The 12129-nt window shown below is 41.6% G+C and overlaps 1 protein-coding gene and 1 non-coding gene across 2 annotated transcripts; both read right to left on the bottom strand.

Moving 5' to 3' along the window:
* Positions 1-4359: 4359 nt before the first annotated feature.
* On the bottom strand, positions 4360-4431 carry TRNAG-UCC (transfer RNA glycine (anticodon UCC)). Its single transcript has one exon. It is a non-coding gene; the product is annotated as a tRNA-Gly (tRNA).
* A 906-nt stretch (positions 4432-5337) lies between these two features.
* LOC139036962 (UPF0235 protein C15orf40 homolog) lies at positions 5338-5975 on the bottom strand. The gene is made up of 2 exons (XM_070472806.1): positions 5801-5975; positions 5338-5561 (listed from the first exon to the last, which is right to left on the bottom strand). Exons 1-2 carry the CDS (start codon positions 5973-5975, stop codon positions 5338-5340), a joined length of 399 nt encoding a protein of 132 aa, XP_070328907.1.
* Positions 5976-12129: the final 6154 nt, after the last annotated feature.

The raw sequence follows: 12129 nt of genomic DNA, 5'->3' as shown, positions 1-12129 counted from the left end.
TATTAATTATTATTGCTCTTCATTAAATCAGCCCTTGAAGACGTTTTACCTTTCAGAACCAAGTTTTAATTTCAAATATCCAGGGGAGAGGTAATGTTTTATGTATATTAGTCATCACCCTCCAGCCTAGAAACTGAAAATAAGGATCAAGAAATGAGTTAGAAGGAAATTTGTAGTAAAATGTAGAGGATAATTGGTTGAAGACATGGTCAACTCTTTTGTCTGAGATTAAGATAAATTTGTGTCTCTTTTCTGTGTCTAATATCCAATCATAGTAATCTGAAGACATAGTGAACCACCTGCTTGTATAAAATTCCCAGTATCTTTGCTCAGGAAACCCCATGGACAGACAGAGGAGCCTGGTGGGCTACCGTCCACAGGGTCACAAGAGTCTGATGTGACTTAGTGACTAAACCATCACTGCTACCACCGATTTGTTTGTTTATCTAACAAATATCCACCAAGAACCTACTTTATGCCAGGTGTTGTGCTACTTGTTGGGAAGACAAGGATGAATAAGTGTTCCTGGTCCTTGGCCTCACAGAGCAAACAGTCTGTAGGCAGAAACAGACAGGTAATAAACTAGCTATAGGGAGGTTAAGAGCTGCAAATGATGTGAGGACATATAAGAGAATGCATCTCCCAGACAAGCAAAGTCCAAGAAAATTTGCTGGAGGAAGGTTGCCTGAATTTGTGAACACAGCAGGCATGGCATGGGGTGGGAAAGGAGATAAGGGTGCTCTAGATGGAGTGGATGGTCTGGCAAGAGTCTGGAGGTGATTGAAATATGATTTGTTTGAGAAATCGGGAGTAGTTCGGTGCAGATGAAGCACAGAATTCAGAGAGAAAGGTGAAGATGTCAATGAAATCCTTCTGAAAAGGGATCTGTGTGCCAGAGTAAGAAATTTCCCCTTTAGGCAGGAAGCAAGAGGTCACAGAAAGGTTTTATGTAGGAGACTGGCATTCACTACTGCATGACTCATAATTTATTAAAATAATTCTCCCTCTGACTGATCTCCCTGCCCACCCAACTAGACTGTGAGTTCTATGAGAATTGGATAATGTCATACTATTCACTGTATCCCAAGTGCTTGGCTTATAGAAGTCACTGCTGTTGTTTAGTCACTAGGGTCAGGTCTGACTCTTGCCACCCTATGGGCTGTAACCCTCCCTGGGATTCTCCAGGCAAGAACACTGGAGTGGGTTGCCATTTCCTTCTCCAGGGGATCTTCCTGACCCAGGGATCGAACCCACTTCTCCTGGATTGGCAGGTGGATTCTTTACCGCTGAGCCACAGGGGAAGCCCATAGGCGTTAATGTTAATGTTAATGTTAATGTTAATGTTAATGTTAATGGAAATGAATGAAACTTGTTGTTCCTTCCTCAATTCCTTCGGTAACTGCTCCTGAAGATAAACTGGTGTGAAATTACAAAGATGAAATGAGTGCAGTGCAAACTAGGAGGCAGCTTGCCTTGTTTCTTCTGGCTAGTTCCCATAATCTTCTATTTTTCTCTCCTCCCAGGCTTACAGAGGATGAGCACAGCCTCCCACATCTCCAACTGATACTTACACAAGGATTCGTGAGGAAGTTCCCATCAGGCCACGAGGCCCCTGGTCAGTTCACAGTAAGCATCTCACCATCTCCCCCTCCCACGTGAACGGCACGCAGAGTCAATCAGGCTCAGCATCCTTTCTGTTCAAACACACACGCATTATCAACCCATCCCTTCTCAGCAAAGCTTCTTGGCACCTTCACCAGCATTTACTCTTGAGATGAAATCTATTTACCATTTCAGAGATGAATGAATCCTATGAACCTTTCAAGTGAGCTGTAGACAGAGAAGACATTTTATTCCAGCCACTTTATTAGGTAACATCCATGAACTTTGGTTTAGATAATGTTCATATTGTTAATACTGTGATGAAAGATTTTAATACTAAAACAATCAAGTTTCACGTGAAGTTCTGAGGCCCTCAGAGCTAGACAGCTCATTTAAAGTAACCGCTTCCAGACTAAGCTCTAGATCTGCTCTTTACTGCCTAAAAAAGCCAATTTGGGGTCTATCTTTTCAGAAAGCATAGTAAAACTGAAGACTAATCAAATCCAAAGTTAAATTGGCTACAGCATCTCAATTGTACCTAGGTCATTCAATTTCTCAAGTCTTGCTTCTGTTTATATTATTCTTATTCATTTACCTCTAAAAGAGACTACCAATCTCATACGCATTCTTACTTTAACAAAAGCTATCACATTAGAAAAATATCAAACAATACTTGAATTTTGTGAGTTTATCTCTGAGATTCCTAATGATAGATGGCCACAGATAAGCCCTAAAATTGTCTTTACTGTCAGGGGACAATGACCTGAATCACAGCCACTGTCCCCAGCAAAATGTGACCAACTTTTAATGAACTTGCCTTGGAACATTCATTTTTCTCTGTTTCCAGGTCTCTTTTTTGCCCATTACCACTTTGCATCATTTACTTCCTACATCTCTTCCTTGCCTCTACATTCTGTCTCAAGTTTCTTTCTGTTGTTCTCTCCCTTTCTGACATTTTGTATCGCGCCTTGATCTTCTGCCTTTACTTTATCCATCTCTCCATGTCCGCGCCTTCCCAAGCCTGCCCCCCTCCTCCTGGCTGCCCCCCCTCTAAGGTAGAAAGCCATTAAAGCGGCTCCCCATGCTCGCTTCACACTGTTGCACTGCTAACGTCGACTCCTTGCCGCTCTCACTAGAAATAGCTTTTGCCTTTTGTTGCCAAATCAGAATCTTCTCAGCAGTGAAAATGTGGCTTATGAAAGCAAGTGCCTTGTAATTAAATAAATGGGTAATTTCAGTGTTTTTATTTTTATTTTTCTACCCAGGGATTTTCTTAGTAACAGGAAGGAACGGAGAGCAGTACTTTAATTCCTCTTGATAGGGAAGAGAAAATAAGTTAGTCTATATTTAGGTTTTATTTGGGTATTTGTGATAATTAATAAGAAGAGGAGGAAACATCTGTCCTGGAAATGGAGGAGATGAGAGGGAAGAGGGCAAAAAAAAATTGGCTGCATCAGTTAAGACTGCTGGGAGAAGATAAGGTTGGCAAAAATCCTGGCTGAGTTAATAGTTTGGAGAGGAGTTAAGGAAAATAAGAGTTTCATCAAATATGTCAGAGGATAGAGTGGTCCTGAGGAGGCAGGCCATGAATAAATGAGACGGTGATGAAGTGTGACCATTACAAGCTAATGGACACCTTGAGGGGGGAGAGAGCCAAGGAGAAAATGTTGAGATTCCAAATCAGGGCGGAACGGCAGTCCAGTGATGGGTCTCCCTGGGTGGGAAGGAAATTAGCCAGTGGATTCTGCCCACTGCTTACAGTCATCCTTCCAGATCTCTGAGACGGGTTAGGGGTATCGGAGAAGCTGCACCCAAGTAGATAGCAGCAAGAAGATGTGAGGCAAGCCTGTGGGTCCCAGAGCCGGAGCACAGGCATCAGCAACCAGAGGGAGAATCTATAGGCAGTGAGAGGACAGAGGGGTCCGCAGTGATAAGCCAGAGAGTTTATCTCATGGCAGACAGGGTTCAGAGCTCTTTTTTTCTTTCTCTTTCCCTCCCTCCTCCTCCCCTCCTCCCTCCCTCTTTCTTTCTTTTCTTCTCCTTCCCCATTCCTTCCTTCCTTCTTTTTATTTCCTTCAATTTCCCCCCACCCCCACCCCACCCCGTCTCTCTCTTTCTGTATCTTTGTCGCTCTCAATAATGTTTCTAAAGAAAAACAACAGATTTCTGTTGGTAAAAAGCATCTTTACCCCACAGGTTGCAAGCTCCTTGGATGGGCAGACATTTGTCTCTGGGATTAGGGAGTGAGCCAACTTAAAAGTAGTTAAACTTCATGTGTGTTTGTCACAATTTTCCTATTCAAAATACTTTTGCAATAACTTTCACAGTATCTCAACATCACTATAAGATGCTTGGGTAGGTAGTATTGATATTTTATCTATTTGAAAGCTACACTATGTTAAGATGGGAGATAGGTAATGAACTTTAGATTTTTTATATTCTTTGATTATTCAATATCAAATAGTATTTATATTATTTGATTATTGTTAAACTAGTGTTCTTAGGTTCCCCCTTGAAGTGCTTTTTTTTTTTTATTGGACATTTAAAAACAAGATATTTATTATTAGTTTTTGAAGCCTCAATATAGATATGACTTCTGACAGGACAGGCTTTCACAAGTATTGAAAATAGTTTCCAGATCTTCTGTCTTCTTTTGAAGATCTTAGGAGATTACCATCCAAGGAGGAAAATTAACATGAAATTACAAATCTTTTTTTTTTTTTTTGGCTTGGTTGTGTTCCACTCATGTGATCTGAGTTTCCTGACCAGGGATTGAGCCTGGGCCACGGCAGTGGAAGTGCTAAGTCCTAACCACTGGACTACCAGGGAACTCTCTAACCTGCAAGTCTTGACTGTTCTTACTTTTTAACAAAATGCTCAACAGAAGTTTAAAAAGACAAAAAAATGTTGTATTTACATAAAAGTGAAAGTCGCTCAATCGTGTTTGACTGTTTGTGACCCCATGGACTACACAATCCATGGAATTCTCTAGGCCAGAATACTGGAGTGGGTAGCTGTTCCCTTCTCCAGGTATCTTCCCAACCCAGGGGTTGAACCCAGGTCTCCTGCATTGCAGGCGGATTCTTTACCAGCTGAGCCACCAGGGAAGCCCAAGAATGCTGGTGTGGGGAGCCTATCCCTTCTCCAGTGGATTTTCCTGACCCAGGAATCGAACCAGGGTCTCCTGCGTTGTAGGTGGATTCTTTGCCAGCTGAGATACCAGGGAAGCCATTTACATAATCATTTTAAAATATAAAGTGAAGTAGTGTGACAGGTTTCCTCTGTCACTTTTAAACTGGATTAGAAGGCAGTCCCCAGAATTCCAGTAATTGCTGTGGAAATATTACCATTTTAATTTACAACCAGGATAAACTGCATTCAGCTAGAAGCCAAAGGATCTAAGTTCTAGTTGCCATCTTGCACCAAGTGATCCTGAATACTCTCAACTTCTGAAATCAGAGGGCTCATCACAAAATGAAAGGGGCTGAATCAGGTCATCCTAAATATCCTTTCCAGCTCTGTACTCTGTAATTCTGTGAAAACGGAGTAACATGTCCCGAGCTGTTTGGGATCAGGGATTTGAGAACCTAAGTTCCATGTCCAGTACTTTTAATCTTCATACTTCTTGAGTCCTGTTCTTACTAAATATATTTACACATTCTGTGTATTTTAACAGTCTCTCCATCATTAGCAATAAAAAAAGTTTCTCAAGGACCTACTTTTTGTTTCTTGCTTTTATTTCTTTTCAACTTGCTTTTTCAATTTCTCCAAGATCTCTTCCGGAGGTGTGGAGGCCAAAAGCTTCACCACTTTTTCGCGAGATTTACCACCCTTATCCAAAACCACATCACTCCTCCTGAGTTCTAAGACTTTGGAAAGATGGCGACCCAGCTCTGCGTTAGCCTCTCCCTCCGTCGGAGGCGCTGCGACGTCTACACTCACAGCCTCGGTCGTCACGTCTGTGTAAACATGGTCACAGGATCCACAGGAATAAGATGGTAGAACAACCCTTCTCCTATCCTGTCAGATTCTATAATTCAGTTTTTCACATTTTAGTATCTTTGAAATCCAGGTGTATCTGTCACAGCATTTTGTTTGGAACCGGGTTTGGCATGGATGCCGACACCGCCTTTAGGATCAACTGTCACAGGACCTAACGGAGGAAGTGGTCTCCCTGGTTCCTTGCTCTGGCTTTTACCCTTGTTGGTCGCACCAGCTTTCTTAGGCATGTCGGCGCCCAAAGGGAGCCGGGTGACAGCCCGAGAACCACCAGATCCAGCTTCTAGCAGCCTCAGGCTGTAGCCTAGGCGCGGCATCCCGGCCAAGGAGGCGGCACGGAGAGCGGCCTGGCCTTGAAGTGCTTTTTGTCTCATTTTTTATTCTATCATTTTCAGCAGTGATGTTTATCAAGGTATCTATAAACCTCATAGCTCATAAGGAGTTAACGCTGTTAAATATTTATCTTTGGTCCTCTTTTATTATATTTACTTTAGAGAGTCAGCATGATATCATGGGTGAATACTGACTTTGGAATCAGAAATCTCAGGTTCAAATTCAAGATCCACAATTTTACCTCCTATGTTAACCTTGGACAGTCATGTAATCTTTCTGGGTCTCAGTCTCTAACACTGTGGAAAGAAGATTAACATACCTATCTTACAGAATTTCAGTGAGGATTAATTTAGACTAAGATAAAATTCTATGTCTGGGATATAGTGAATGCTCGATAAATAGTGTCACTATTGCTACTGTTGTTATAACATTCAATACAGCTTTATAACCTATTAAGTTCCATAACTATCAAACTTATTATCATTGATTTTTGTGTGGAATTATGGGGAAATCCTTTGTATCTCTCAAAATCTCCTTTACTTACAAGTGGAAGAACCCAGCTAAACAAATTTTGTTCACCCAGCCAACCAACACTTACTGAGCACTTCACTTTGCCAGGAACTGTCTCAGATGCTGAGATGGTAGTAGTGAAAACACAAAGTCCCAAGTTTTATGATCTTACATTCTAGAAGAGAGAGACAAAGCAGAAAGAATGCATATCAGATCGTAATTAAATACTTAAATAACAATGTATGAAGAGTTACTGAGGACAGATAACTTAGATTTGGGGGATAGAGAAGGATTCTCTGAAGCATTCAAATGATGAAAAGAATCCAATCATGTAGACATTCTTTGTAGAGAGGAGCAAGTGCAAGGGCCCTGAGGCAGAGAACAAGTTAGTTTCAGGGAAAGAAGGCTTATTTAAGATGAGTTGGAGAAATAGAAAGGGACCAGATCATAGAGTGTTGTGGGCCCTGATAAGAAGTCTGGATTTTATTTGTTAGTGTGGAAGTAATTCAAGGAGACTAAGCACATGAGTGACTTATTCAAATTCTAAAAAGAGTACTCTATGTGCTACGTGGAGATGGAGAATATATCATAGGAGGCCAATATACCATAGGAGGCCAAAGGTAAAAGCAGAAAGCCAGTTAGAAACCTATTGTGGTAGACCAGGCTGAGGAAAAGGAGATAGAAAGAAGTAGACAGATGGAAAATTTATCTTAGATATAAAATCAGTAGGATTTGGTGATGGATTGGATGTCAGAAGTGCAAAATAGGGAGGAGTCAAGGACGATGCCAAATTTTCTGATCTGAATAACTGGAAAATGTAATTGGTGGTGCCGTTAACAGGATGGGGAACACTGGGTAAGGGGTGGAGCAGGGGGAGGATGTGTTGGACATGTCTAATCAAAAGGACTATCAGACAACCCATAGGCAGCTTAGGTATGAATGTAGAGATCAGGGCTAGAGGTGAAAATGACAATGTCAACATAAATCATACTCAAAGCCATGGAATCTGATGAGATCACCAAGGGAGAGAATATAGATAAAGATGAGAAAATGGTTTGGGACCGAACCTTGGGGATGCCATGATTTAGAAGTCATTTAGAAGAGGAAGATCCATGCATTTATTTGCTTCATAACCAAGCCAGTTTGGGAAGAATGGGACTGACCTAATGCCATCAGGGTTCTATCTGTCTTCACCACTCTGGGTTCTCTCTCCCTCTCTTCCTCCCTCCCTCAATCTTTCAACTCAGTCCGTTTCCATCTGTAATCCTAGAGTTTTTCTATTTAAAGGAAACCTAGCCACAGACAGATCTGAAATCCATCTTTTTAATGCAAGAGAAAAAGAAAATTCTTCCTCCTAACCTCATTTAAAATATCTTAAGGAAGGTCACTACATAGGTGGCCTGGCATAGGTCATGAATCCACCTTTTGAACCAGTCCCAGGCCAGGAGAATGGGGGTAACTCTACTGACTGGTCCTACCTGGTGTCCTAGAGAAAAAGTATGGACTTTTTTTCTTGGAAAAGAGTAGCACATTTGTGGTTACTGGTGAAATCACTGAGCTAGGCAAACTTTTCAATTTGGATCTGCTTCCTAATTGTAAACTTGATGTGTCTGTCTATATCTCCAAATATAGTATGACATGATGGCCTGGTTTTAATTCTTCTTGTTTGATGTCTCTAATCAAGTTTAAATAAATAAATTTGCTCTTATCTGAAGTTGAGATTGATGTACTCAAGATTTGTACTGGAAAGTAAAGTGGATCATGAAGAAAAAAGAAAAAGAAAGAAAACAAGATGGTCAGGAACCTTCTCTGGACACTGAACTGTCTGATTTGAGGTATGGTGTATTCACAGAGGGGTCTTGGTGAAGCTGGGCCTTCTGGACCAGAAGGTTTTCCGTGTAGATCAGCATACTACATGCAAGATCAGATGACAGCTTCTACACCACCTTGCCTACCCAGAGTTCTCCCTCCTGCAAATAGGCTGAGCTCTAGCCAGAGGCAGGAGCCAGCTGGCCCATGACAATTATTCTGGATTGGCTACCCTGAAACACTGGCTACCCTGCAACAGTAATTATTTTTCTGACTCTGGTCTGGGCCTGTTCCTGATTTTGTTTTCAGTCACTTGTGCAGGGAAAAAAAAAAAAAAGGAAGAATTTATTTCTAAGCCCACAAACTTCAGGGGACTAAGAAAAAGTGATAACCCAAATTTGCTCACCAAATAATGATGAGGTAAACAGCACATTCCAAAACCATTACTTCATTGGCTTACTTAAGATGCACATTTCAGTCCCTCTTTATGGCTACTATACAAGAGGGCAATTTCAAGAATATCTTAAAGGTTATCCATGCAAGGCACCTGATTGCAGTCTCCCACCTCCAAGAGTCCTCTGTCAGCTTGTTAAGATGAACCTCCTAAGTGACCCCAAATATATGACCAAAGAAGCTCATTAAATTTCAGGGAAGATTTCTTACCACCCTCATTCCCTATATGCCATATCCACATGATCTGGTCTGGAGAGTCTGGCCTCAAGGTTAACAGATTTGCTCTGGGATTTGCCAAGGTCTATGGTTTTGACCCTTTATAACCTTCATTCAGCCATGTTATCAGCTCCAGCAAGGTCCTAGGGTCCAGAGCCCTGTCTTAACAAAAGATCAAGTCTTTCATTCCTAAGAGGCCAAAGAGGACTACAGTAATAAAGACAATTAACTTGCCATTCTCTGTGGCTGGCTATTCACAGTAACTCAATCAAGTGTAGGATGAGTCTACATGCTGTTTTTTTTGTTTGTTTGTTTGTTTGGGGTTTTAATGTTCTTTCTTTCCTTTTGTTTTTAGTTAGAATATCTAGATTATCACTTTTGATTTACCTTTTAAAACCTATGCTCTTAGAAAGAAGTCTTAATTTTTGTCTGCATAGTAGAATCAACAGAATGAATAGGAGCCAGCTCAGATTGGGGTCAGCAAGGCAATTACTGAGTGAGTTGCTATGTGACTTTTCCTCCTTCCTTCACAAAGAGCTTGATATGGTTGTGTCCTTGTAGGAAAATTCTCTGGACCTTGGGTCATGGCTTCCTGAACAAAGGCTTCACTTGGAGAGAAGCACATTGGCAACTCTTAATCCTTTAGAGCATGGGCTTCAAACCTAATGGATTAGATCCATGAATGCCAAAAGAATTTGAAAATATGACCTTTCTTAAGAAACTCCCAAGGAGCATCTCTCTAGAATAAATCTCTACTTCCTTTTTCTTTGGAATGGGAGGCCTAGTAAGACAGGTCTCTCCTGGCTACTGAACAGGTAGTGGGATTAGGTGCAATCAGAGCCATCTCCTTAGGTAGGAGATGAAGGGAGATGAGGCTCTCTCAATGATTCCCAGAGGCCTCTCCCAGGGGCCAAATAAGAATCCTTAGGTTACTTTTTGGGGTCACCAGGATTTTAAAAAGAAGAGACCTGTTCTCTAAAAGTCTCACTGCTGCGATCATGGAGGGAAGAAACTATATAAACACCAAATAGCACAACCAGGATGGGGAGAAAGAATGGTGAGAAATGTTTCAAGCATGCAGGATGAATGGGACTAAGGGAGTGGATAGGCAGTGGCAGAGAAGTCTCTAACAGATGGCTGGGGCCTACCCCTGAGCAGGACTCAAGAAGTTCTCCAGTCTGTGCACTCCCTCTGCTTAGAGGTGCCAAAAGGGACATAAGCCTTCAACAGATGTCAAGAAAGGCTGGGCTAGAAGGCAGTGCATAGGACTGGCTTAACCCCGAGGCTGCAGAGTGAAGCCTCCTTGAGTTCCTTCTTTAGCTCTCTGGCTCATCACTTCTGTGACCTTGGGGAAGTCACTGCACTTACTTAGCTTCAGTTTTCTCATCTGTACACTGAAGGCAATAATACTGAAATGGAGTAAGACCCTCTGGGGCCCTCCTAGGTACAAGTTCTTTCCATGTGCCCCGTTTCTTGTTTGTAGGAAGTAGACTTCATTCAGCCTCCTTGACCTTTCCTGAGTCCCGCAGGGAAGATTCAAACAGATGTTTATCAGGGAAAGGAGGGGATGCAGAAACAAAGGAGGAGTCAGTTCAGTCACTCAGTCATGTCTGACTCTTTGCAACCCCATGGACTGCAGCATGCCAGGCTTCCCTGTCCATGACCAACTCCTGGAGCCTACTCAACTCATGTCCATCGTGTTGGTGATGCCACTCAACCATCTCATCCTCTGTCGCCTCCTTCTCCTCCTGCCTTCAATCTTTCCCAGCACCAGGGTCTTTTCAAATGAGTCAATTCTTCGCATCAGGTGGCCAATATATTGGAATTTCAGCTTCAGCATCAGTCCTTCCAATGAATATTCAGGACTGATATCCTTTAGAATTGACTGGTTTGATCTCCTTGCTGTCCAAGGGACTCTCAAGAATCTTCTCCAACATCACAGTTCAAACATATCAATTCTTAGGCACTCAGCTTTCTTTATAGTCCAACTCTCACATCCATACATAACTACTGGAAAAGCCATAGCTTTGACTAGATGGACCTTTGTTGATAAAGTAATGTCTCTGTTTTTTAATAAGCTGTCTAGGTTTGTCATAGATTTTCTTCCAAGGAGCAAGCATCTTTTAATTTCATGGCAAGCATCTTTTAAATTTCATCTTTTAATTTAATTTTAATTTCATCTTTTAATTTCATGGCAGTGATTTTGGAGGCCTCCAAAATAAAGTCTCTCACTGTTTCCATTGTTTCCCCATCTATTTGCCTTGAAGTGATGGGACCGGATGTCATGATTTTAGTTTTTTCAATGTGGAGTTTTAAGCCAGCTTTTTCACTCTCCTCTTTCACTTCCATCAAGAGGCTCTTTAGTTCTTCTTTGCCTTCTGCCATAAGGGGGGTATCATCTGCATATCTGAGGTTATTGATATTTCTCCTGGCAATCTTGATTCTAGTTTGTGCTTCATCCAGCTCGATATTTCCCATGATGCACTATGCATATAATTTAAATAAGCAGGGTGACAAAATACAGCCTTGACGTACTCCTTTCCTGATTTGGAACAAGTCTATTGTTCCATGTCCAGTTCTAACTGTTGATTCTTGACCTGCATACGATTTCTCAGGAGGCAGGTCAAGTGGTCTGGTATTCCTATCTCTTGAAGAATTTTCCACAGTTTGTTGTGATCCATATAGTCAAAGGCTTTGGCATGGTCAATAAAGCAAAAGTAGATGTTTTTCTGGTACTCTCTTGCTTTTTTGATGATCCAGCAGATGTTGGCAATTTGATCTCTGGTTCCTCTGCCTTTTCTAAATCCAGCTTGAACATCTGGAAGTTCATGGTTCATGTAATGTTGAAGCCTTTCTTGGAGAATTTTGAGCATTACTTTGCTAGCGTGTGAGATGAGTGTAATTGTGTGGTAGTTTGAACATTCTTTGACATTGCCTTTCTTTGGGATTGAAATGAAAACTGACCTTTTCTAGTCCTGTGGCCACTGCTGAGTTTTCCAAATTTGCTGGCAGATTGAGTGCAGCACTTTCACAGCATCAGCTTTCAGGATTTGAAATCACTCAACTGGAATTCCATTGCCTCCACTAGCTTTGTTTGTAGTGATGCTTCCTAAGACCCACTTGACTTTGAATTCCAGGATGTCTGGTTCTAGGTGATTGATCACACCATCGTTGTTATCTGGGTCATGAAGATCTTTTTTATACAGT

This window comes from Odocoileus virginianus, chromosome 10, assembly GCF_023699985.2.
Source record: "Odocoileus virginianus isolate 20LAN1187 ecotype Illinois chromosome 10, Ovbor_1.2, whole genome shotgun sequence".
Lineage (NCBI taxonomy): Eukaryota > Metazoa > Chordata > Mammalia > Artiodactyla > Cervidae > Odocoileus > Odocoileus virginianus.
This window is presented reverse-complemented; position numbering and strand designations above follow the sequence as displayed.

What these genes read in the sequence shown, in the direction of transcription:
- LOC139036962 (XM_070472806.1), bottom strand. Translation starts at nt 5,975, where the DNA reads ATGAGACAAAAAGCACTTCAAGGCCAGGCCGCTCTCCGTGCCGCCTCC. An exon ending in AGCTGGTGCGACCAACAAGG is followed by an intron (nt 5,562 to 5,800) that starts GTAAAAGCCAGA and finishes ATGTTTACACAG; the next exon opens with ACGTGACGACCGAGGCTGTG.